The sequence below is a fragment of the Rhyacophila brunnea genome, unplaced genomic scaffold, assembly GCF_057557595.1.
Source record: "Rhyacophila brunnea isolate RB1 unplaced genomic scaffold, BYU_Rbru_1.0 scaffold_12, whole genome shotgun sequence".
In the NCBI taxonomy this organism is placed as follows: domain Eukaryota; kingdom Metazoa; phylum Arthropoda; class Insecta; order Trichoptera; family Rhyacophilidae; genus Rhyacophila; species Rhyacophila brunnea.
Genome location: NW_028232774.1, coordinates 17,878,802 through 17,903,785, shown reverse-complemented (window position 1 = coordinate 17,903,785; position 24,984 = coordinate 17,878,802). Strand labels below are relative to the sequence as shown.

The 24,984-nt window shown below is 33.6% G+C and overlaps 1 protein-coding gene across 1 annotated transcript in view; it reads right to left on the bottom strand.

The window, feature by feature from the left end:
- Positions 1-852: 852 nt before the first annotated feature.
- The window catches only part of dnr1 (E3 ubiquitin-protein ligase defense repressor 1), a 63,002-nt gene continuing 38,870 nt past the window's right edge, over positions 853-24,984 (bottom strand). Inside the window, exons 2-7 of the mRNA XM_085960889.1 lie at positions 15,146-15,547; positions 12,952-13,451; positions 10,130-10,346; positions 7,417-7,632; positions 6,761-6,888; positions 853-5,670 (exon numbers count right to left, since the gene is read on the bottom strand). Coding sequence (XP_085817015.1) covers positions 5,580-5,670; positions 6,761-6,888; positions 7,417-7,632; positions 10,130-10,346; positions 12,952-13,451; positions 15,146-15,547 — 1,554 coding nt within the window. The 3' untranslated portion in view covers positions 853-5,579. The remainder of the gene's footprint in view (positions 5,671-6,760; positions 6,889-7,416; positions 7,633-10,129; positions 10,347-12,951; positions 13,452-15,145; positions 15,548-24,984) is intronic.

The window sequence follows — 24,984 nt, the reverse complement described above, 5'->3', positions numbered from 1 at the left end:
TAACATTTGCCAATTTGTATTCTAAGCCGTGTCTCACATACAAAATCGTCACATCTGCAACACAGACATAAAGAAATCTAGTAGGAATGTCAGATCCATGTTGCATAGTCGGCTGCACAGGCGCCTAGAGTCAATGGTATGAGCAACCTCTCGAAACGTTAACGTAGTCAATAAAAATTAAATGTCATTGCACAAAAATGCCATCATACGCCAAAACAGCGATTATTATGTATTGATACCGCCGAATAGAAGGCGAAAATATTGGGTTCATCTATCAATTAGGCAGATATCGATTGCTATAGATATGGGTAGGACGGGTGAATAGGTGAGATACGGCGACCGGTGAGTTTGACGTTGAAATTAATGTCCGACTCGTATAATCTGCGCATTCGTAACTGCAACACATGTGGGAATGCGGTCTGAGTCGGGTGAAATTTATTGCTAGCGACACCAGCTGTTTTTTTTCAAATTAAAATGTTACTTTCCAGTAGTGTGTGGAGGTCCATTAGGTTACGTGTGTTTTGTGAATACCAGAAAAATCACATCATCATCATCGACGTGCTGCAGTCGAGACGAGTTTAGATGTGTGAGCCGGCTTAGTTCAATGAAAACAAATAAGTATGAGACAAAAGTTAGTGTGTACTATTTATGTTAAATCACCACAGCCAACTTCCACCTTTCACCGTTGCAATATATGTTATGTATTCATCCTTTCTACGCCCACCAATTAACATATAGATTGACTGTGGCAAAATTTGATTTTAATTAATTTCGTGCATGTCCAGCGCAACATAGACTTGATTTCTTTGAGCGTGATTACTTTACTATATTATTATATTTTTTTTTCATGCTCGATCCTAAGATCATAAGGAACTCTACAGAGTGGAGGTTGTATTAACAGATTTTTATTATTACAATAAATAGATATTAGTCGCGGGTCTCGTGGTGCAGTGCGTAACGCGCTGGCCTTCCATTCAGGAGCTCTGGTTTCGATCCCAGTGAGGACACAATACATTTATGTGATTTACGTTAGTCACTTACTCAACCTATTAGGTCCAAACAGACATTGGAAAACAACATGTAAATTATGTCCATGTACTGATAGCTTTTTCATTAGTAAAGTTATTTAAGTCACAAATAATTTGCGTAAATTTTCAATACCCACAACGGCCAAGCGGTAACATGTCGGCATATTATGTTGCAGGTTCCGGGTTTGGAAAATTTGGACCAACATCCATGTCATGTAAAAACAAAAATCTGTTAAATTATATACAGTCGAACTTGGTTATTACGACGAAGATGGTACCAACTGAATTTGCTCGTTATAAGCGTTACTCGTTATATCAGAGAATAGTTATTTTTAAATGAGCGGTCACAAAACACAAAAAGTCTCAATTCAAACAAAAATTCAATTAGAATATTTCCCCGAAACAAGCATGGCATTCATAAACTACAAAAGATGTTTATTGTAATGAATGCTGGTAGATACTGTCCGACAAGAAAATCTAGCTAGGCAATAACCGAAAGTCGCCAGTGTGGTTAAAAGTGGGAGGAGCTTGTTGGTTCACAGTTTTAACACGTGGATAACTGGTCGCTAACCGGAAGGCGCTTCAATCGGAGTGCGGTTAAAAATGGGAGGAGCTTGTTAGTTCACAGTTTAAACACGTAGCCAAGAAGATCCTGTTGGGCAGTACCTAGTGACTTCACAAACCTTGGATTTTTTACATGCAATTTCAACTATATGCATGTATACTTTTTCTATATTGTCGGTGAAAACACCAATTAGGTAGGTACTAAGACACTTAACTAGTGTCATAAACATAATCCGATTCTGGCGGCATCCTGTCGGGTACGATTTTATTGCTTAGGTTAGAAATGTTTTTAAACGATTGAAATATTAAGTTTTAAGAAAATTTTTGACAATATTTTAGCTCGGTATAACCGATAAGTAGCTCGTTATAAAAGTGAAATTAGTGAAGTTATATAAAATCATAAACCAAAATGTCAACGAATGATTCCTCGTTACATACGAGATCTTGCTATATCCGTGATCGTAATAACCGAGAGCGACTGTATAACCTTTTCTCTGTGGAAGCCCACAAGATCGTTTTAGGATTGAACAGGGTGATGAACACGTGTCAATTCTCAAGACTACTTATTATTCTGGTGAAGACTGAAACAAACGGAACAGTTATCAACAAATAAGCCAATCTGTGGAATTTAATATAATTCATATTATATTGTTTGTAAAATCGAATTCCACCATGTAAATGCTAACTCAATAATTACTAACTCAAAATATAAAATTAAAAAACGTATGTAATTATTATAATTTTGAGAAATGATAAAACAAATCGGGGAAGGATTTTTCTTAGGTAGGTATTAAAACTATAAGTTATATTTCATTTCAACATTCTGTGTTTTTTTATTATTGAAAATACTTTTTAATACAACGGAGAACATTATATAAAAATGAATATAATAAAACTGTGGTAATAATTATAAATGGTGGATAATTAATACTGCAAACAATATTCACTAAAATACTAAAATCCATGGTATATTATTATATTATTTTGGTACACCTTTATCGATAATGAAATCTATCCAATTGTGAAAGCCCTGAAATACTGTTATGTACTTCCCAATAATAAAACAATAATTGTTAATAACATTTCATTGTGATTTATTAGTTCAAGTAAAAAAGATCAATCCACATTCATCTTACTACATAATGAAATTAGAAATAAACAAAAGATTTATTATAAGCAGTAAATGAGAAATTATTTTAATTTTAATTGGTCATGGAAAATGTGGGTAACTTTGATTCGGATTAAAATAACAAGGCTTCATGGACTAGTTAAATAATAATATAAATAATTTTACTATTGATTATACACCATTCAAATAATTAATTATTATTGACATGATACATTTAACAACATAAAGAAATATTTTGAACTGGTTGGTTCAGCTTAATAAAGTATGACATACTAACAAAATTGATGATTCAAAATAATCAATATGATAAAGTAGTAAACACTACAAAAACATTAAAGGGTTAAGAAATTTGCATAAGAATGACCAAATTTTTAAATAGCACTATTACATTTTAATAATTTTATTTATAAAAGAAAAATCGATGGGTAAGGCTAAAAAAATTAAATTTCTAAATTAAAAAAGAATAAAAATACACTATTTTGACATATGCTGTGGTATAAAATGCAACTTAACATTAAAAAGTAGATAAAAATGGATTTTTCAAATATTTTTTGTTTGTTTATGGTGTTCATTATTTAATTTTTTTATAAATTTCATAGATTTTATGTCATATTAAAAATGCTGTTCTTATTGCCGAGTTAATTAAAATTAATAGTGTATTTACGTGATCTTAGATGGTAAACAATTAATCAGTTTATAAGAAATAAAATAACCAATGCCTGATTTTACAGAACATGTAAAAAAATGTTAAAACTATAAATTTTAAAATATTGAAAAGGCATGAAGCTCCAAAATTCATAGGACACCACACGTGAACGTATATCTTTTGAAATCAACATTAAAAACAAAGACAGAATTACAATAACACAATAAATTGATGAATAAATCAATAAATGCATACAAAAGTTACGAATACATCATGATTAACAGATTTTTAGAATAATTTAATAATATGTAGTAGGTACATAGAGAAACGATGTGCATTTGTTGCAAATATCCACAAAAAGTATTAAATGGCTGTATAATGTCACACGTGTCGATGTGACTTCATTGAAATGGTAATTGCCAAACAAGCATATTTTAAATACATTTGGTATTAGATACGATACAATGAAAACTATATTACCATTATCGATTTAACATACAAAATACTGATATCAGTGAAAGTTAAACAATACTTATATGTTTGTTGCAAAGACAGTGTTTTTAAGACAATAATTTTGTTTTATAATGAGAAATATATTTGATAATGCATCTTCACAATTGGTTTGACTATTTTGTAATAAAATTTTTAATTAACAATAACACAAATCATTTGATAGATATTTCAATAATATAGTAATGGTTTTATTTTGCAATGACAGTATGCTTTTTTTGTGTATTTCACATTATCCTGTCCTGTGGGTCTATTCTAAACACAAGGCTGCTATCAACGGGTATCGAGGGTAGTTTATCATATTTATGTATTGAGGCAGTTAATTGTTACAATAAGTTAACTCTCTGAACTGTCAAACAGTGCTATATTTTAACAGCACCTCTCTTGGCTGTGTTAACTTTTAAAGCAAGATAGACAGTTTTGACAGATAACTTATTGTAACAATTATAATACCTCAATACATAAATATGATAAACTACCCTCGATAGCTTCCGATAGCAGCCATGTGTATAGAATAGATGCACTGAACATAATTATTAAATTAAATAAACTTGTTTAAAAATTCATACAAAATAAACCAACTACATAGATAGGTAGTTATTTTCGATAGTAAGTGAGAAAAATACATTTCAATAATAATTAACAATGGATAGTATAGCATTAATAGAATTTCTCAAAAATGAAACATCAAACAAAAATAAATAAAAAAAGTGCAGTTTTAATAATCTTGTATGCTGAACATAACAAGAGGCAAATTGTAAACATTAAGTTGTACAAATACACGAAGAGAAAATTAGTACATATTATTAATAAAGCAAACTAAAATTAGTTGTGTACCAATAAAATATGGTCACAATGCATAACATTCTTCCTCCAATGTGTACGAAGCCACACGATATTTCTACAACGAAACATCTTCAGTAATATTAATTACAGACTACACTTAACGTAATACAACTATTATTGAAAATATTCAAAGAATATTCCGCTCATCCTTTGCCCGTCCCGGTGGTGCGAATCACGAGGCAGTTCAGTCAGATTCTCACTCCACTGGGAGAGCGTCCTCACAACTAAATTGGTCAAAAATATCACAACACCCAATGTTCTCCGCCGTCCCAATATAATATTGCAGCAATATCATCATAATATAGATGTCTCTTCTATACTAGTCATTTTAGATTATTGAATCGAATAATTTTCAATACCGACGTGTAGGGGTAGTTTTTATTTCTGATAAAATACTGTGTCATTTTGCATTCTATTCTTCTGTCACGTCTCATTTTTTTCACAACTTCTAAACCATCTAAGTTTTAGTCTGCGTTGAATTTCAAATCTTCCATACCTCGATGTGACTGGCAACGAGGTGGAAGATATTGAATTTCTTTTTTAAATCGTTAATTCAGACATATTTTCAACACAAGGAATCATCGACTCCTCGGCAGATGACAATCATTCTCACAGTTAGGCACATTTCTTCGACACACTTGGCCAAATAATTTCATTCAAACATCGACGGCAGCTTTGTAGAGATATTCAAAAATAATTTAAATAGTTTATGAATATTTCACCTTTGCCCGCTGCTCGCGTATAGCAAACGCAAGTTTGTAGCCAAAGGGCCCTGCCGGACGTTTTGGTTTGGCATTTCAAATGCACGGACCGTATTACACAAGACCTATATTGGCTTTTTCGGTCGGAGGGATTCTTATGTTGAGCTGCGTCGAGTGTACTCTTCTGGAAGATGGATCTTCAGCAACTCTGTTAATTCACCCCTGCATAACGGACAGCGAGTACATCTGTAAATTAACAAAAGAACCAATCAGAAACATTCTAAATTACAAAGATAAATTTAAAAAAACAATTGACAAATTTATTATGCACCGTTGTTAAGGTTATTACTACTAGATCGATAACTCAAATAATATATGTTATAATAAAAAATAATCTTGAATTTTGCTTGGTATAGAGAGAATAGTATACAAGCACAAAATTATATGTAATATGAATTCTGTTTGCATGTCATTGTACCTACTTAACCTTATTTTCTGTAAAATGTGGCTGAATGCTGAATAAAAATTAAAATACAGTCGAACTTGGTTATTACGAGGAAGATGGGACGGACTGAATTTGCTTGTTATAAGCATTACTCGTTATATAACATTTTTCGCGCCACATTCTATTTAAGCATAGAACATAAAAAATCATAGTAAAAATCTCCGAAACAAGCATGGCATTCATTCACTACAAAAGAAGTTGTTTATCATAATGAAGTGCTGAGCCGCCGGCGCAGGTAGGTACCTACCGACTTCACAAAGCTTGGATTTTTTACATGCAATTTCAACCATATGCATGGATAATTTTTCAATGTTGTCTGCGAAAACACCAATTAAGTACTTAGATACTTAACTAGTGTCATAGACGTAATCCGATCCCGGCGGCATCTGTCTAGTGAACTGTCCGGTCAGATTTTATTGCTTAGAGTCGAAAATGTTGTTGTCGACACAATAACAGTTTTGCTCGGTATACCCGAGAAGTAGCTCGTTATAAAAGTGAATAAATGTATGGAGAAAAACATAAACTAAAATGTCAACGAATGTTTCTTCATTACATCCTAGATCTTGCTATTTCCGTGATCGTAATAACCAAGTTCGACTGTATTATAACAATTACATAAAGAGTTTTACTAAATTTTAATAGTGTCTGGATTGATAATGAAACATAGCGGTTATAAAACTATATTGGCGATTATAGGTACACCTTTGCAGGCCTTTTGTTCATACATTCGTAGGACATATGTGTTTCTTTATAATTGATGTGGTATGGTTTTCCAGACAGTTTGAGATGAGTAGTATAAATCAGATTGTAATAGATTATTTTAATATTTACCTTGCAGCACACTCGCTGCAGCAGAGAAGATGTTTGCAGGGCATAAACACAGTATTGATGGTCTGGTCCATGCAGACGCGGCACGCTAAAATATCCATTTGACTGTGGTTCACTCGGTCACGAGATTCCTGGAAGGACAATAAAGATGATAAAAAAAATTGCAAGAGAAACATTCCCCATATATATAGATAGATTTAATAATAAAATAAAAAAATGTTATATTTATGATTGATTTGATTTTGATTTATGCTTGACTGTCAACACAAAAAAGTGAAGTAATTTATTTCCATTCATAGACAATACATCAGCCAACAAGCTTACGCCTCTACATCATAGATGGCACTAGTGGTAAAGACATGGTATTTTGAACATATTTCAACAAAAAATGTGCATGTCGGAAATATATATAGGAAAAAGATTGAGCATGGGGGCCAACACTAGAAGACACGTCGACTGTTAAAGCGGAATTCGGCGCCTTTGTGTGCACCACTGAAATGCATGTCCATTATTTATTACTTCAGTATGTGTGCACTTGTTAGACGGACGGAAAAGTATTTTGCATAATATATTTCAATAACTAGCACTGTTTGAATGTGGTCAATTTAAAGACAGAACTACAATAAATCACTTGACAATAGAATGAACAATATTCTTACCCGGCATTCGGTACCGCACTGCGAACCCCTCCTGTGAGGCGGGCAGAATTCTCCTGTAAGTGACCCGGCGCACTGATCCGTTGAGCGGGCTGCCGAAGCTGCCAGGAATAGTGACCTGCGTGCGCTGTCGTATACCTCAGTGTATGTGCGCCTGATGTCAAACACGTATCTTTTGCCTAGCGTCGACTCCTCGTTGAATATTGATACAATCGTGCCCTGCACAAATGGAAAACAAGTGAAATTAATCCCACAATATTTTTTAATACATACATAGGCTATACATAGTTAATTTCCCTTGAATTGCCAGCACACTCAATGAAAAATACATGTCTCAACAATTATGTCTAGATGTAGCAGGAATCTATTTTTATATTCACTCCAAGACTAATGATTTATCACTAGGAAATATTGTTAGCCATTTGGTCAACTGCTTGAGAGAGTGGAATGTATATTATGTGATTTTCATAACAACATGCCTACCTACAAATATAGTCAATTAATTCACTTAGTTTTTGTATTATCTTATACCTAAATCAATTTGCAATCCTATGTACTTTTAAAACATTTAACAAGCACGTCATTGCATCGCAGTTATATTTCCATTGTTTGAAGTTTATACAATAGTATGGAAGATGTTTTTATTTAAGTGGGTCAGTGACGTAGATACACTTTTGACCATAATGATGACAATAGACAGACAATCTAAAAAATGCTTACAATATAAAGCTGCTCATTTAATAATCAACATATCGTCGTCATACAAGAGAAAGTGACCAAGTGCATTTTTTACGAAATTGGTTTTTTTGACTATTTGACATCTTACTAACATAATGGTTGTCTGGAAAAAATTACCAACTGAATTTCACCCTGGAAACATACTATCTCGAATTTATCAAAATGACTATCTGCATTGAAACACATTTTGTTGCCAAGCAAAATTGACTATTGGACACATGGTCATTTCTCTTTGTAATCTTTTACAATAAAAAATGACCAAGTGACAGTTGGGCAGTTTTCCTTGTAGTGGTTATTCTCAACGCCGCGAAGTTAGTCATATATTTCTTACGAAACGTTTGACTTTTCAATTTTTTCTCATTGTAAAGTGATAAAATTCGTTCATAAAATTAGTTGTAGAAGTAAATTAATGGTGGAAATGTGTCAAAACCAAGACAAAGGTGAGTTGGAATCTATTTTTTTTATCCATTGTATAAACATAAACATCTTCAGAGCAGCTCAATGCCAACAAAATAAAAATAAAAATAGTGAGCCGTATGCAGTGAATGAGTTAAGAACCAAATGCCGCCTATTCGACGCTTGCATTCTGATGGTGCTGCTTTATGGTAGCGAATCATGACACCTTACGAAGGCTCAGAGCAACCTTATACTGAACTTCGAAAAAAAGATATTTGTGACGGATACTGGGTGTTCGGTGGGTATGACTTTATGAGCAACGAGCAGATTAAAGAACGCACCAAGCAGCCTCTCTTCAGAGAATGAAGAGGCGACGTTGGACCAGAATTTCAACCTGGCTTGCCTGTTCTTCAAGCAAACCGGATTCCAGCATCCTGGAAGGCCGCTAAATACTATCTATAAAGTTTATACGGCAAAGCTACGGGATGCTAGTGTGACCTGGAACAATGCAGGAAGACTGGCGAACGACAGAGATTCTTGGAGGCACCTGGTGTCCATATGCTCTAACTAAAGGGCTGATATGGCCGAAGAAGATCTTAAATTACTTGCTGCCAAAATTATGAAAAATCGGTATGATCATGACAGACCAGGACACATTCTCTATAAGTATTCATATAACGACGACTTTCAAACCCTGTTAGTGTTTGGGCGAAGTCAGCCACCACGTTTTCCCCATTAAAATACTTAGTCAAAGAAGAACTCACTATAACCAGGTTAAAAAAGAGGGATTTAGTAAAGCTGTGTGATACTGGAGCAATTCCTCGTGATTATCATGGATGGTACAGATCACTTGCTGGACATAACATGCCAGACAGGGCACCAGAATCAAACTTGGATTCTGAATCTGAAGCAGAGTAATTTTTTACATTATATCATTTTTATGTATATTTTTGTGACTGTGACATGTAAAGCAACTGGGTATAGTTTCCATCGAAAATTAAAAAAAATGTGTTCTATTTTCGCCATTCTATTCAGAATGCACTAGAAATAAAGTCAATTTGAAAGAAAAATACCTATACTTCATTTTTGTTTCACCTTTATTCCAAGAATGAAAAGTGACCATCTTTCCATTAATTCATGGGTGGTAAAACTGACCAACTTCGTTTTGTATTTTTAAAAGCTAGAACAAAAATGATTTTTTATGATATTATAATTTCATTTTGAAAGTAAATATCATATCTACACCCACAAAAATAATCAGAAATGTGAATGCAATATAAGGATTTTTTAGATAGATTACAAATGTTAAAATGGCTCTCCTGAACAATTTACTATTTTACACTTGGTCACTTTCTCTTGTATGACGACGATATAAGCTATATTTCTTAGATCCAGATGGACATATCATATCACATGATAAAAAATCGAGAGCGAGAAAAACCATTAGTATTTTTCACCCACAACTAGGAAGGAGCTGTTGCACTCCACTATAATGGTTTTGAAAAACCTCAATATTAAGGCTCAATAAAATATACACATTGTTTTTGACTTTAGGATATAAATTAAATTGAATAGTAGGTACCTTAAGATCTCTTATGAACTGCTTGGTTACATCGCTGCGAACCGTTTCACAGCAGTAGAAGGCATGCTTTTCAGTGACGGCCCTGTACAAGGCAGCCGCAAGTCGTGAGTTGGCCATCTTGACGTTGAGACGCGCCTCTCGCCCCTCTCCGCTGAGGTAGTGCAGCTGGAAGACGCGCCGGACTGGTGCAGCGCGTATAATCGCTGTGTACGGGATGCTATGGAAAGAAAATAAAACAACTTTAGACCAAATAGCTCTGTGATAGAATTTGCCAATATATCTGTTTAAAATTCATCGCTCAACTTGACAACCTAGTGCATTTATAAATTTAAAAATGTAAAATATAAAATATAAAAATGAGTCGTCACTAATAAAACTTGAAAATCGATTAAGTAGTTACCCACCCATCCATCTGTCAGTATTATTTTACTAACTTGATATTAAATTTCATTATATATTTTCCAGAAATGTTTCGATGGATTTTTTGCCTATCTCCAAATTGAATAATGATGCAATTTTATATATTTTTTTTGTCATTTGACAATGATGCAATGAGCAAAGAAAAATTCAATAACATCATAAAAAAGATCATAACCACCCTATCGAAATAAATGGGCAACAATTAGTTTGGATAATATAAATTTTATAGCTATGTATGTATTTATATTCTATGGTTTTTTGACAGCTTTGAAACGAATGTCATTGCACTGTTTACCCACAATTTTAGTACTTTATTTCAGTTAAAGCCGCGTTAACACGGTCCAAGTACGATCCAAGTAGTCTTGGATAGGAATAATTAGTATGAAGATGTCTCATCCAAGTGACAGCTTCATACTATTTATTCCAATCCAAGTTAACTTGGATGGTACTTGGACCGTGTCAACGCGGCTTTAATGAAAATGTTTGATCATGAATATTAAGAATTATTTGAAAGCAGCGGCAATGCTAAAGTAGACATTGAACATAATTAATTAATATATAATAATATGTTTTTGACAGTTTTTGCAATTAATTGTTGCCGATCCAACATTCAACAATTTGACATAAGACAAATTCTAATTAAGGTGACGCATCAGTGAAACGCCAAATAATTTCCAACTGTAGGCGCGACGAAATTTTGGACTCGCTGCCATTCACTGAGAGAATCTCGAGTCAGAAGCACGTCACTTTGCTGCGTGATGGCGACGGGTCAATTAATTCTAAAATCGTGTAAAGATGACTAAAAACGTTACCCATTTACTTTAAAAAGAAAACATGTCAATGAATATATTATTATTGTTACTGATAGAACAATAAACAGAACATAAAATGAACGTATGTTGGATTTATATGAAAAATAATATTTCGTTTGACAGGTGTCATTTGCACCCGCGACCCGCAGTCCGCGCATCTCCTAGCAACGATCTTTTTAGACCGTGCCTCAACTAATGCATGGCCTTAAGCAGTAAGAGTGTCATAGAACTTGTCATAACTTTAAATTCAGGAAAATTCTGGACATTGCGATATTTAATTAATTTTTGAATTACGTACAGTGATACTTCGATAAGATATCAATTAATTATTATGTAAAAAATCTTTGATAGGAACTGAGAAATAATTAATTATTACTATGAGATAAAAAAAATAATAAATCAGGAATAAAAAGTTTGTAGTCAAGGAGGGCAACATGAGATAAAGCCACAGTGACTATTCATTTTTGATAATATTTCATAACAGCGCAGATAACTAGCATGGAAAATTCAGATTAAAATTATTACAAGATGTCAATGGACTTTTTGATATAATTATTAGAATGACATCACTATGAAAAATGTTTACATAACTTTATCTACTATTTTATTTTAAATTAAATAAACATGGAAGTGGTAAAATGATTAAAAATTTTACTCCCCTCCTAGCAACTAAATTAGGCATGAGTTAATTGTTTATACTAAGTATATTATCAGATTGTAAATATTGCAATTCCTATGTAACATTTTAAATTATTCAAATTGCCATGATATTGACCCATTAAAAATGACCTCTTTTTTATTTTAGTGATAATATATAATCAGAAAAAAATTTATAATAGCAATTAATAGAGCTTGCGATTGAACATCCGTTTTAAACATGGCCCTCTACAGTCATGCCACACAGCGAAATTGCAAAATTCGATCTAGTGCTAGTATCTTATTGCTTAAACACTTTGAATGCACAGAACAGATTAATAAATAGAAATGTGAAAGCCATCACCATGGACCAAGGTTTTGAAGCAGGATACTGTTTATACCACACCGGTAGGGTAAGCCAGTTCCCACCAATTTTGAATTCCCTGTTTGAATGCAATGAGCTGTATGAAGTACAAAATGATCTTAATTATTTCTAATAAAAAACAGTAATACAGTTCACATCATTGCATGTACATAATAATTAGACAATACATAGCAGATAATCAGAACTTGAAATTTCAGGCTTGCGGTATGACTATGAGTCTCCTTACACATTAGCATTTTTCAGAAGCACCACAAATGTCTCAAAAAACGTTAGCATACATGCAAGCCCCGAGAAGAAGCAGCATTTAAGCTTGTAGTAGGTATATGTCACTTCTAAATGTATGTAGATATGAAACTAATGTGTGGCTGACGTTTTAAAAAAATGCTAATGTGTACACTCGAGGGCCATGATATTAAAGGTTCTTTGGCATTAAAATACACCAGAATCTACAGTGGGCAACAACAAGTATACCTACATACATAGATATTTATGGGACAATTTGTATTCACGAATTACCGTAAATCAAAAACCAGGTTTTATACCATACATACATGTATAAAAATACAAACCTTTTTTTCTGATTTTCTTCATCAGGCGTGCCATTTCCAGGACGGTAGACCATGATTCCTTGTGGCCCGACACCGACGCACACACCCAACCTGCAGCCGCAACCCACGGCTTCGTCTTGATGCCCCCCGGATCCTGTCGTAAGACACCCGACTGTTTGACTGGCGTACATGCTATCATCCTTGCTCAATCTTCTTTCCCTTTCCTCATTGTCATCCATAGGATTCCCTCCGTGGTACAGCATGTGGTTGTAAAGTGCGTGTGCCGTGTTCTCATTGGACGGCTTGCAGAAGAACAACTCCTCGCCGAAAGATTCCAAGTTTGACATTTCTTTCAGCAGATGGTACTCCGCGGTGGATCCCTTCATACCGATCAATTCGCGGTGGCAGTTTACAATGTTAGCAGCGTAGTCTGCGGGTTTCTCGCATTGCGGACCGATGTTCTGGCACTGGTTGTACAGGCATGTCGGCGGCATGTGGGGATCGAAGTCGCCGATTTCAGCCTGAGGGCAAATCAATCAGTTAAATTACATGTCACAGTTGAAAACAAAAGGAATTTGATATTCCAGGTACTAAATTGCCATTTAGGTATAACAGCTAATAAATGAAGTAATTCGACTTCCACATGATCATCGTTAAATTCCATTATTATATCTACCGCATTAGGTTCTCGTTATGGATCAAGCACACATTGGAAAAGCAATATTCAACATTTTCTAGATGCATTATTCGAACCCGCAACCGACAACTTCAGAGAGGGATGTTCCGACCGTTCCTACTTCTGTGTGTTGTAAATATAATCAAGTTTGTCTATTTTGTAAGTACAGTCGAATTTGTTTATTACGAGGAAGATGGGACCGACTGAATTTGCTTGTTATAAGCATTACTCGTTATATCATTATATAACATTTTGCGCGCCACGTTCTATTTAAGCATAGAACATAAAAAATCTGAAAACCATCGTAAAAATCCCCGAAACAAGTATGGCATTCATAAACAACAAAAGAAGTTGTTTATTGTAATGAACGCTGGTAGGTACCTACTGACTTCACAAACCTTGGATTTTTTACATGCAATTTCCACCATATGCGTGGATACTTTTTCAATGTTGTCGGCGAAAACACTAATTAGGTACTTAGAGCGGAATGCACAATCTAAGATTTCGTTCCTAAGGATAAGTCGCCGAAAAGCATGACTTAACTATAGACAATCCTGAGTATAGAGTTAAGGAATCCTTAACCATAGACTACTTTTGTTATGAACACGCCCCCTTCTTTATTACCATTTACCACTGACAGCTGCTGTCAAAATAAATTCGCATGTCTATAACACAGTCCATACACTCAAATTCATTGAACAATGTATCTCAATATGGATATTGATAGTGTTAATTCGTTTGGCGTGTACTTGCAGAATATTATTTTATTTTTATACGCCAGCCCGCAGAAATACAAAATACCAGATATGGAATGACACTAGAAGCTAGTGTTACCATGTTAAAAAAATCTTGTGGTGCCTGTGGAATCACGTATAATGACTTATAACGGAAACATAAGAGTATTATAATTAAATATTAATATGTATTTATAGTTATTGCATTTATAAAATGCAGTTGTCATATTTTTGTCATCGTTTAACGATTATAAAATAATTTACCTAATTTACCTAACGAGAATTTTTAAATATGGTATTATTTTCAATAGAAATGATCTTAACTAAGGACAGTGTTTCTGCATAGTGTTTTCTGCTAAGGAAATTTTAGTTATGACAAATGTTTCTGCATTCCGCTCTTAGACACTTAACTAGAGTGTCATAAACGTAATCCGATCCCGGCGGGATCTGTCTAGTTAACTCCCCGGTCGGATTTTATTGCTTAGGGTCGAAAATGTTGTTTTTAAACGATCGACACATTAACAGTTTTAAGAAAATTTTTGACGATATTTTTGCTCGGTACACCCGAGAAGTAGCTCGTTATAAAAGTGAATAAATGTATGGAGAAAATCATAAACTAAAATGTCAACGAATGTTTCATCATTACATCCGAGATCTCGCTATTTCCGTGATCGTAATAACTGAGTTGGACTGTATTTTGAAGTCAAATTATTATAAAAATCATTATCAAAACCAAGATTAGGATTGAAGGTTCAAACGATTTGGGTTGAAGTAGATTATATTGATGGAGAATAATTATTCTTACCTGAGCAATCAAAGCGACGAGCTTGCAGACGACGGCCCAATCCGAAACCACAATCCTGCCCTGCACCAAATCGGCCCTGGCATGGGCGTAGAAATTCCTCCTCGTGCTGTCAAGCAGCAGCCTATGCGGCGGCACCCAGAACTTGACCCTCAGCATCATCCTCAAGGCCTTGTGATTAGCGGCCGGGGGAAGCGGGTTCCTCAGGTTTACCCACGACCCGGAGTATGAGTCCGAGTTGTGGTGGTGATGGTGGTGGGAGTTGTTCTGATTGTTGGTGTGGGTGTGGTGGTCCTGAGCCGCGATGGGGGTGTCTATCGCGATGTCGCCCGACGCGCCGATGCATGGCGAACGTTTCAGCCCGAAGTAGTCTGCCTCCGGTCCTATGCCGAGATACTCGCATACCTTCGGGGAAGAGAAAATATATTTTCAATACTGTGAAATTGCCCATATTATTCTGTCAAATTAGCAGTTTTACTTTACTACAAGGAATATAAATATTGAATTACTTGATAATGTTCAAAGTTTGAAGGAAACACATACTCATCTATTCTTATTTTTACTGAACATAATTATTGCTGAATATACAAAGTGAAAATTAAAATGTGTACAATTTACAGATAAGAACCTACTCTTCCTCTAATCAAACATACCTACTCATAAAAAATAATTTTCACTTCCAACTAATTATCTTATCACAAGTCTTTCGTTGTTATCAGCAATATATTGTTTGGTTTTTCTATATCAATTCAAGAGTCTATAATATAGAGGCTATGTAGACTAGCTGTCTGTCAACACGTTGTTTATCATATTATAATATTATAAATGTTTTAAAAAAACTTTCTCTTCATAAATATCAATTTCATGTCATATTTACCTACCTACCCATCTATTTATTTTATGACTTACATTACATAGCACCTACGTCCTAAAATCTACATAGTTGTTATTCAACTTGCCTCACCTCAAAATATATACACACAACCCTTTCGCGCTATTAAAAAAGTAAGAGTATTTTAATAATAGCAACAATTAAATTTTGGCAGTGTTGCCATTGTTTTCTGGCGGGATTTGACTATTGTCTTTGGCCGTGCTTTTGCACAATGGAATGGGGCGGTACGTGCCGGCACCTACGATATTATTTTGTAAGGTACACATGGTATCTAGGTATCTACGTTAGAAATGAGGTATTAATATTTACTTATTTTGACAATAATTTATGACCCCATCAAAAATTCATTAATAATAAATTGATAATAAGATGGTATTATTAAGTTTAAACCTACCTAGAGCTTTCAGACTTTAATATTAACTTCTTATTTGCGATTAGGTACCTACCTTACTTAATATTAAGTACATAATATATCCTGATAATATTTTGTTAATAGAATCAGAGGCAAATAAGCTTAAAAGGATGAAGATTAGAATAAGTAGAACAGTGACAAAATTTCAAATCCCTTGGCGCAGATAATATCATACACTCCGCAAAGCGTAAAATTGAAAGGTAAACATAGTTTACAGCCGCGTTAAGTGGTCAGTAAACAACGCGAAGGAAGAAAAATATTTGAGAAAACGCTTAGCACAATAATACACCCACACATAACGTGATATCGAAGATATCGGCAATAACAGCAATATTTTATTATACTTGTTAGATAGAGGAATGGCGAATTGAATAACAAATTGTAGATGTAGGTAGATAAATGAACAACTGTTTTCTTTTTTGAACGATTGCGGTAAAAAGGCAAATAATGAATGCTATTTGATTTTTTAAAACTGTCAATCGATTACGTCTTAAAATATTTTATATAAAACATCTTCATACTATCCAGACTAGTACAGCTGATATAGAAAATCCAAAAATTGATTAATTAAAACCACATTTAATCTATTTCGGATAGGGAGAAAATATAGTGTTGTGCCAAAGAGGTTGTGTCATGCTGATGTTCCAAGTGAGTTGAACGAATGGCACAATCTTATCATTGACGTTGAAATGGAAAAAAAAAACCTCCACGTAACGTAGTAGGCATAAGTCTCCACTCTTCTTTATTGTCTATGCCTTCTGGTGATGGTTATATTATTTTGTTTAGGACATAAGAACACTGTCGGAAAAAATGATTAGGTACCAAACGGCATTTAAAATAAAATAATATCTGTACAATTATATTAAAGGAAGCTCCATCTAGCAGTGGATCGACGCTGCTGATGATGATGATGATGATAATATTCGTCGCACAGGAAGAGCGCAACGAAAACATATTTTTGCGATAATGGCAAATATATAATTAATTCGGCAGTGGATAAAAATTCTCGAGCAAATAAAATAGCTCTCTGTTCAAATAGGTGCGCCATTTTAACATTATCATATTTTTATTGACATTGCAAAACGAGTGGAAAACACATTTTTATTTGCCAAACGTGACTGTTTTCTAAACCAAATATTTTTTCTTTCTTTTGACACGGCGAGGCTGTTAATATAGGTATCTAAACCCGCGTTAAAAACATTGCGTCGTAGGTAAACAGATAATTATTATAGGTAGGTAAGAATAAAATAATTGTCATAAAAAATGAAATGAAATGAATTAAAGGGATACCTACCTACTCGAACATACTATAGAAGGGTTTTGGCCAAGACACGATGTTACATTAAGTTTATTGGTACATAATATGATATTATTATGTAGGTATCCGCCAACAGGCCAAAACATTAATTTTTAAACAAATCTGGTGTAGGTAATAGTCTAGATTTTCTATGGGAAATTGTTTCATATAAAAAAAACTCTGAATTTAACACGGCTAGAATCGAGGCGCATAGCATTAAAAAATGCTAATTTGGCAACGCTGGACTCTGAAAATGGTTGAATAGGCAATTACAAAAATATACCTATCTGTAACAAATAACATCGTAAAAATAAGGCAAATCTATCGAAGTGGTCCAGCATGCCGCATGATGGTCAAATAATTTGATAAGGAGGTGCAAATCTATACCTACCTTCAACCATCTACAATTCTGTGGGTAAAAAACGAAAACAGTTTGGAAAAAACTGAGCATATACCCAGCATTTTGAATTTTGACAATTTATTGACGTTTTGAGAGAACTAAATATTTTTTCAAACGAAGAATTTTACAGATTCACTTGTTTCACCTATTCAGGAAATCTGAACGTCAAATGCCAAAAAAATAATATGCCGATCAAAACAAGGACGTGATATTAAATTTATTCTCTCGAAACCGCAAACGATATGGAATATTATATTTTATTTATTTAAATTAAATTAAGCTAAAAGCGACTAGATAAATTTTCAGGCCGTAATTATATATAGTTTTTTATTCGTGTTATAGTCGAAATGGTTTTGAAATAAACTGCCATTAATTAACGCATCCGTTCTATTAATTTTAGTTGAATGAAAGTGAAAGTATACATCTTGACGCATATGTATGGTATAAAATATAAGTAATAAAATAATTATTATTTTAGAGAACATGCAAAAAGTATTGCGAATATCTGCGGAGTAGTGTCAACGCTAATAATCGCCATCTAGGATGGTCGATTTCAACTTTAATGAACCAATACCATGGTTCAGTGATTTTCAAATTTTTCGATTCATGGCGTCCTAAAAATATGTTCCCAGTAGGAAACCAATTGAAAAAAATCATTTCTGAATAATATTTGTCCAAAGATGTTCAAGAAGCACCTCTCTTGCCATATGGGGCCTTCTGTGATTTCCCTATCAAAAACGTTGGAACCAATAAGTGACATTTTGCTATGCAACAAACATACATATTATTATGCTCATCTTCAGTTTGAATGAAAATTAGTAGACCGGGGGTAGTTTTTTCACCATCACAATCAAACTGTTAGACTCCATCTATAAAAAGGTTTTCTTCAACATCTTTGGATATGACAGCGTTTTATTTTCAAGATGTGATAAGGAAAGCGCAGTCTATTTTTTTAAACACACGAAGATAAAAATCCTGGCATGGAAATTCCTCGCGCAGCACTTCTATGACCCATTCTAACACGAAATCGTGATGGAGAAAAATGAATCGTGATGTTGGTCGTAGCACGTGTAGGTAAGGTACGTGATAAAAACAATGCATTGGACCAACCATAGTTACCAACCAATTTGAAGCCTCTAGATACCTGTGTGAAAAGTCGTCGGCAGTTAAAACGTTTGATATTTATTACACAACTGAAAAAACCGAAACTCAATCGGACTGACGGCGGTGCTCAAAATAGATTAATCTACTTATAAAAAAACAAAATACATTCTGACAACAGGGGTCACATCCCAATTAGCATTAACGGCATTATCGCAATTCGCAATTATTTAATCATATTTATTGGTGTGAAATGTCATTTAGATTGGCAACACACAAAAAGCGGGTCCACGGGTCAACACACGCGTCCACTTAAAACGTGAGTCACTAATGTCACATTTTCTGAGCGTAAAAAAAACATGATAATGAAAGAAGAAAAAAAACAATGACAACAAAGATCCTACTCACTTACAGACAAAAATAAAAACGAGATCTAAATAATAATGTTCTCCTCGCGAAGTCTTTTTTTGTATGACTGTCTTCATAATATATTCTTTGTGGTTCAGAAATAACCACGGTAATTCGGTACTATGCTTATGGCACTACTAGATACTTATTATTTACGTTGGAATTATTGTTTTAACAATCCACGTATGATAGATAATCCGCAATTTGGTTGCTAAATTTCAATAGAGAACGAATTTTAACGAAATTTTTACAGAAAACTCAATTTACAAAATTACATAAACGCCGCGGGCAATTGAATGTCGCTCGGCGAGTGGACAACCGCTGTAGAAATGTTGTCATACAGTGGTCACCAAGGGGCACTAAACTACTACAGGGACGCCCTAAAACCGGCTCCCATAACATTTGGTGTATGTATGTGGCAGCGAAGAACTAGGGACCAAGTAGAGTGTAGGTTCCTACGGGAGTATCACAAAGTGTGCATCCAGCTGTAGATCGACCCCGGCTGATGATGATGATGACGATGGTGAGTGGTTAGTAAGTAATGAATATCATCAAATTGGCTGCAAATTCACCCCAATCCGTAAAATTTGACGTTGTTCGTAGTATGTACTTGTTGTTTTGCAATGTTATAGTGACTATTAATTAGGTATTATTAATTGTCTTTAAACATATGCTGTCTTTTCTACTTTCTTGTTATATTAGTTGTTATTTGTAATAAAGACATTTTTATAATTTTGTATTTATTATGTATTATGGCGCATTGGCCAATCGCTGTAACGCCGTAATACTCTTTTTCTAAATAAATAAATATTGCAGTAAATAGTGCGTGGAGTTGTGCAGGAAACTGGAAAATATATTAGTAAAAAATCATCACATTGGTTTCACGAGAATAAAGATTATGGTACTACAGAAAAGTGATTTGTCGTGTTGAACAAACGCTAGATTTAACGCTGCTGTACGCCATACGCATATTTTGGAAGCTAAATGCACGTTAAAATTAATTAAAATAAAACGCAATATAATAAATACTTACCTACTTAGTATTAGTCTCACTTTTTTGTGGAATTAGTATCTACAAAATATTGCGTTTTATTATAATAATTAATACAATGCATTTCCACCGTGAATTGACTGTTGAGTGTTGACACTATAAACGGCATATTAAAATGTTACATCTGGCAAGTAAAAAGTTGTTTCTTGTAGATACCAGAATAACAAAAACATGTTTTTTAATGTACCATTATATCTAGGCCACATCCAGACAACAAATCTATTAGCCCAATAAATAGTCATGATGACCTATTTAATAAAAGTAATCCGAATTGAGGAAGTCGAATCTATTTAGACAATAAGTCACTCGTTTTTAGTGCCCACACTGTGTATGTTTACCATCAAATTTACTACCTACCACTGATCAATTAATGATTGTGATAGTTTGAGCTCCTTTTATCAGTCTTTAGTTGAAGATCCTAGTCTATTCTGACGTTTGGATGCTGTGGCGCGCTAATCAAACAATTTCATGAATCATTATTGCATGTTCACATACCCTTCATAGAAAACAGACACTTTGCGTTGGGTGAGTTTGAATGGACATACATTCATCGTGTCACAGAAAGAAAAAATATCCTGTCTGTGGAAGAGGTACAAGATTTACAACTAGGTACACAGGTACACCTTTTAGTCAAATTGTCGGCGAATTTTCATTTTTTTAATTTACGACACCAGTTGGCATGGTTAGCAGTTAACACGTTTTCGTTATTGTTTTGATCCAAAGTAATACGGATATCACTCCGGGAAATTCAGTATTCAAGGCGGTTATTTACAATAATACAAATAATGGTAACAATCGAATTTGATGTATTTTTAATCAAGTAGGTTAATATTGCCATTGCAATATGACGCATTTAACAAAATATATTGCAGTACTACTCAACGACGCTTGTGGCGCTAAGCTAGCTGGTATTAATTTTCAAAATCGCTGCATCTCAATTCGCAATATTATGTATGATGTTGGCATCTTGTATTACAATTATAGTACGGTTGGCAATATTATGTATGATGCCAACCGTACTATAATAATTGTAGTACAATACTATAATTTTAATTCCGCGAAAAATATAAAATCCTATAATTTTATGACAAATATACCAAAATACTATAATTTTAAAGGATTCAAGACGAAAAATTTCCCTGTACTATATATTTTTTATAAATACTATAATTTTTACGCCTTTGTACTATATCAGCGTAGAAAAAGATGGCAACACTGTGTAGTACTGTGTAGTAGTGTAGTACTCTATTTCGCTGTAAAATAGTTAACACGGTCATGAGCAGCCGTATTAACATTTAAAATTGATAATGTTAAAATAGCCCTGCTGTTGACACAAACGTTTAACAAACAAAATAATTGCCCTCCTTATTATCCTGGGACATTTATTTACAGATTGATATTATAAAATGGCGCCGGAAGCTTAATATTAAGCCTCTCCTGGAAACCACTTTGCCTTGAAAGTCAAAGGCCGTAGCGGGGAAGCATCGTACATTGTCTCATTGAAAATGCAAACGGCATATTATTTTTAATTTGTCGCCCGTCGCGTCTTTGTTTGCCAAAAAGACGTTTCGATTCGCAAACCGGACGCCATTTTTATTTTTATGCCATAATCCGCAAGCCAACAATTTATTATTTTAATGTCACCGGCCTAAATAGATTCTGTGTTTGGGTTCACAGTATTCACATGACAAGATTATGAAAAATATCGAATACTTTCCTATAATAATAATATATTATTGTTTAGTATTTAAAAATGTAGGTGATATTTTATTGTTTACTAATTATTGTATCATTATTTATTATCGGTTGGTTTTATGACGAATATTAAATAAATTAATACAACATTAATATGACAATAACAAAGACATTATTATAATTTATATTTTGTTTAATTTTGATTAATAACAAAGAATCCGCCGTGTGCTGGAATTATTAGCAATATCAGTTCCGATATGAATTCAATTAGTTTAAAAATAATACAAAAATATGGGAGTTTTTTTAAAATTCCCAATCACGTGACTGCAGACTATTCTTTAAAAAGTGAAGATTGTGACAACTGAGAACTAAGTACCTATGTATACACGACATTCTACACTACATCTACAAATAAATAAATGACGTGTGTAGGTACGTATGTTTATATTATAATATGAAAACACAGAGGGACTTAAAATTAAAGTGCACCCATGAATATTTTCAATATACATACTTACTTAGTAGTTTCTTACAAATTGTACAAAGATACGGTTATTTTAAGTTTCAATGTAATAACATTATTGATATTAATTTGACATCGTAACTACGAGTAGGTAGGTGTATAAGTTTCACAAAATAAATTGGATAATTTGCATTCAGTCATCGACAGCAAAGTGTTTTACTGTAGCAGATAAATGTGGTATTTCCAATAGGTATCAAATAAGTGTCAACCGCACGTGTAATGAATTGAACGTACCTACCAATCAGAAAGCTATGCCATTTGACATATTAAACGATGCTAATAATACTACATCTTGCATTATTATTATAGGTATAATGCTATTCTCACGGTATTCCAATGCAATGTCGAATGCAGCTGAGATGCACCACGCATGCGCATCATGCACCTATCTATTCAATATAAATGCAGTCAATCAACGATAATGTATACGTATAACAGCACCCGTTCTAATCGTGGATGGTCAATTAATACTACAAGTACAATGGAAACAATATGATTGGAACAGGTTATTTTAAAATAATCAATTCCATTTATTAATCATGAAACTGCATCGTGAACACTGAACATCAATCATTTTATTATAATATTATCTGCGATTGACCAACATGAAGAATTGTCTCGAAAGGGTTATCAACAATTAATTATTATAATAATAATCATATCATTTAGTCTTAGTTCATCGCAGGATATATCACGTCTGCAGACTGGTCAATATTATTGGCAAATAAACTCTAGAATCATTTTTTTTGTGCGGATTCTATTAGGTATACCTACATTTGTTCCAACTACCACCTGACAACATGGAAAATTCTTCCTGGGATGCTCACAAAGTAAATTAGAAAAAGGGATTCTCGCTTGTAACACCGCCATCAAGTTTTATCATTCACCTGGCAACATATTCAAAATGAATTCGCGTTGGATTCCAGTTTTCAAACGAAACTAATTGTCTACTAGCAATATAATGTGTTTGGACAATATTTTCTCCTGCAGCGCTATTCATTTCTGTGTTGCGTCAAAAAACAATATGATGACGGGATGAGGGGGTTAGAAAATATATTTGCCGCCAAAAAGATGTAATCAATATTCCATATTTAAACGAAGAGACATATAGTTTTATAAATTAGGTAAGTATATCTAATAATATGCCAAAGAAATAAATTCAGTAGGCACAATAAAACATAAGTAAACTCATTTTATATACATACTATTGGCACTTACTTGTATGGTTTTAATTAGGTTATGATATAACTTTAAGTAGAATAACATAAAATAAAAACAGCTAAAAAATAATCAACATTCCTATTTTAATGACATTCAGATATTTGCATTTTACTCACTGCGCACAACGAAATGACATTTTTTTTCAAAACGAAAAGCGATAGTAGTAGATAATTTTATCAATCAACACGAAAACAGGAAATTATAAATACGAATTTGATCAGTGGTTAACCTCATCATAATTAAATGTGAATGTCATGATTTGGTGAATCCACTTTGTTTCTAGGGCATTGTAAAAGCATAATATTATAATATGGCATTCTCCTGTTTATTGTAAATCAAATGAAAACTTGTTTTTTAATTTTCATGCAAACCATTGCATATAACGAAAACCTATAAGATCTTTGTATCAACATTATTATACTATTCGTAATTCCGGCCATTTCGCGCCATGTTGAAATGCACAAAAAGCTTTAATTAAAATGGCGTCGAAAACAAACGAATAGCAAAAAAAATTACGTGACAGCACAAATTAAATTAATGTGGATTGATAATTATTTATTCTCCTTTTTTTTCGCTTATCACTGATTTAATTAATCCCAAAACATATACATATTATAATTATTATATATAGCCTTGAGTCGAATAAAATTTAATCCAGCCGAGGAATTAGTCTCAATCAACATGTGGTTTGTCTTCCCACGGCGATATTATGTATGCGCTTTAATTTATGGTCGTGTTTACGCTATTCCTAACTATTCTATTGCGTCGTGATATTAACAATGCTATCTCGCTATCAGCGCTGCCTTCGACTTTCTTATCACCTGATGAAGGCCTCCTACTAC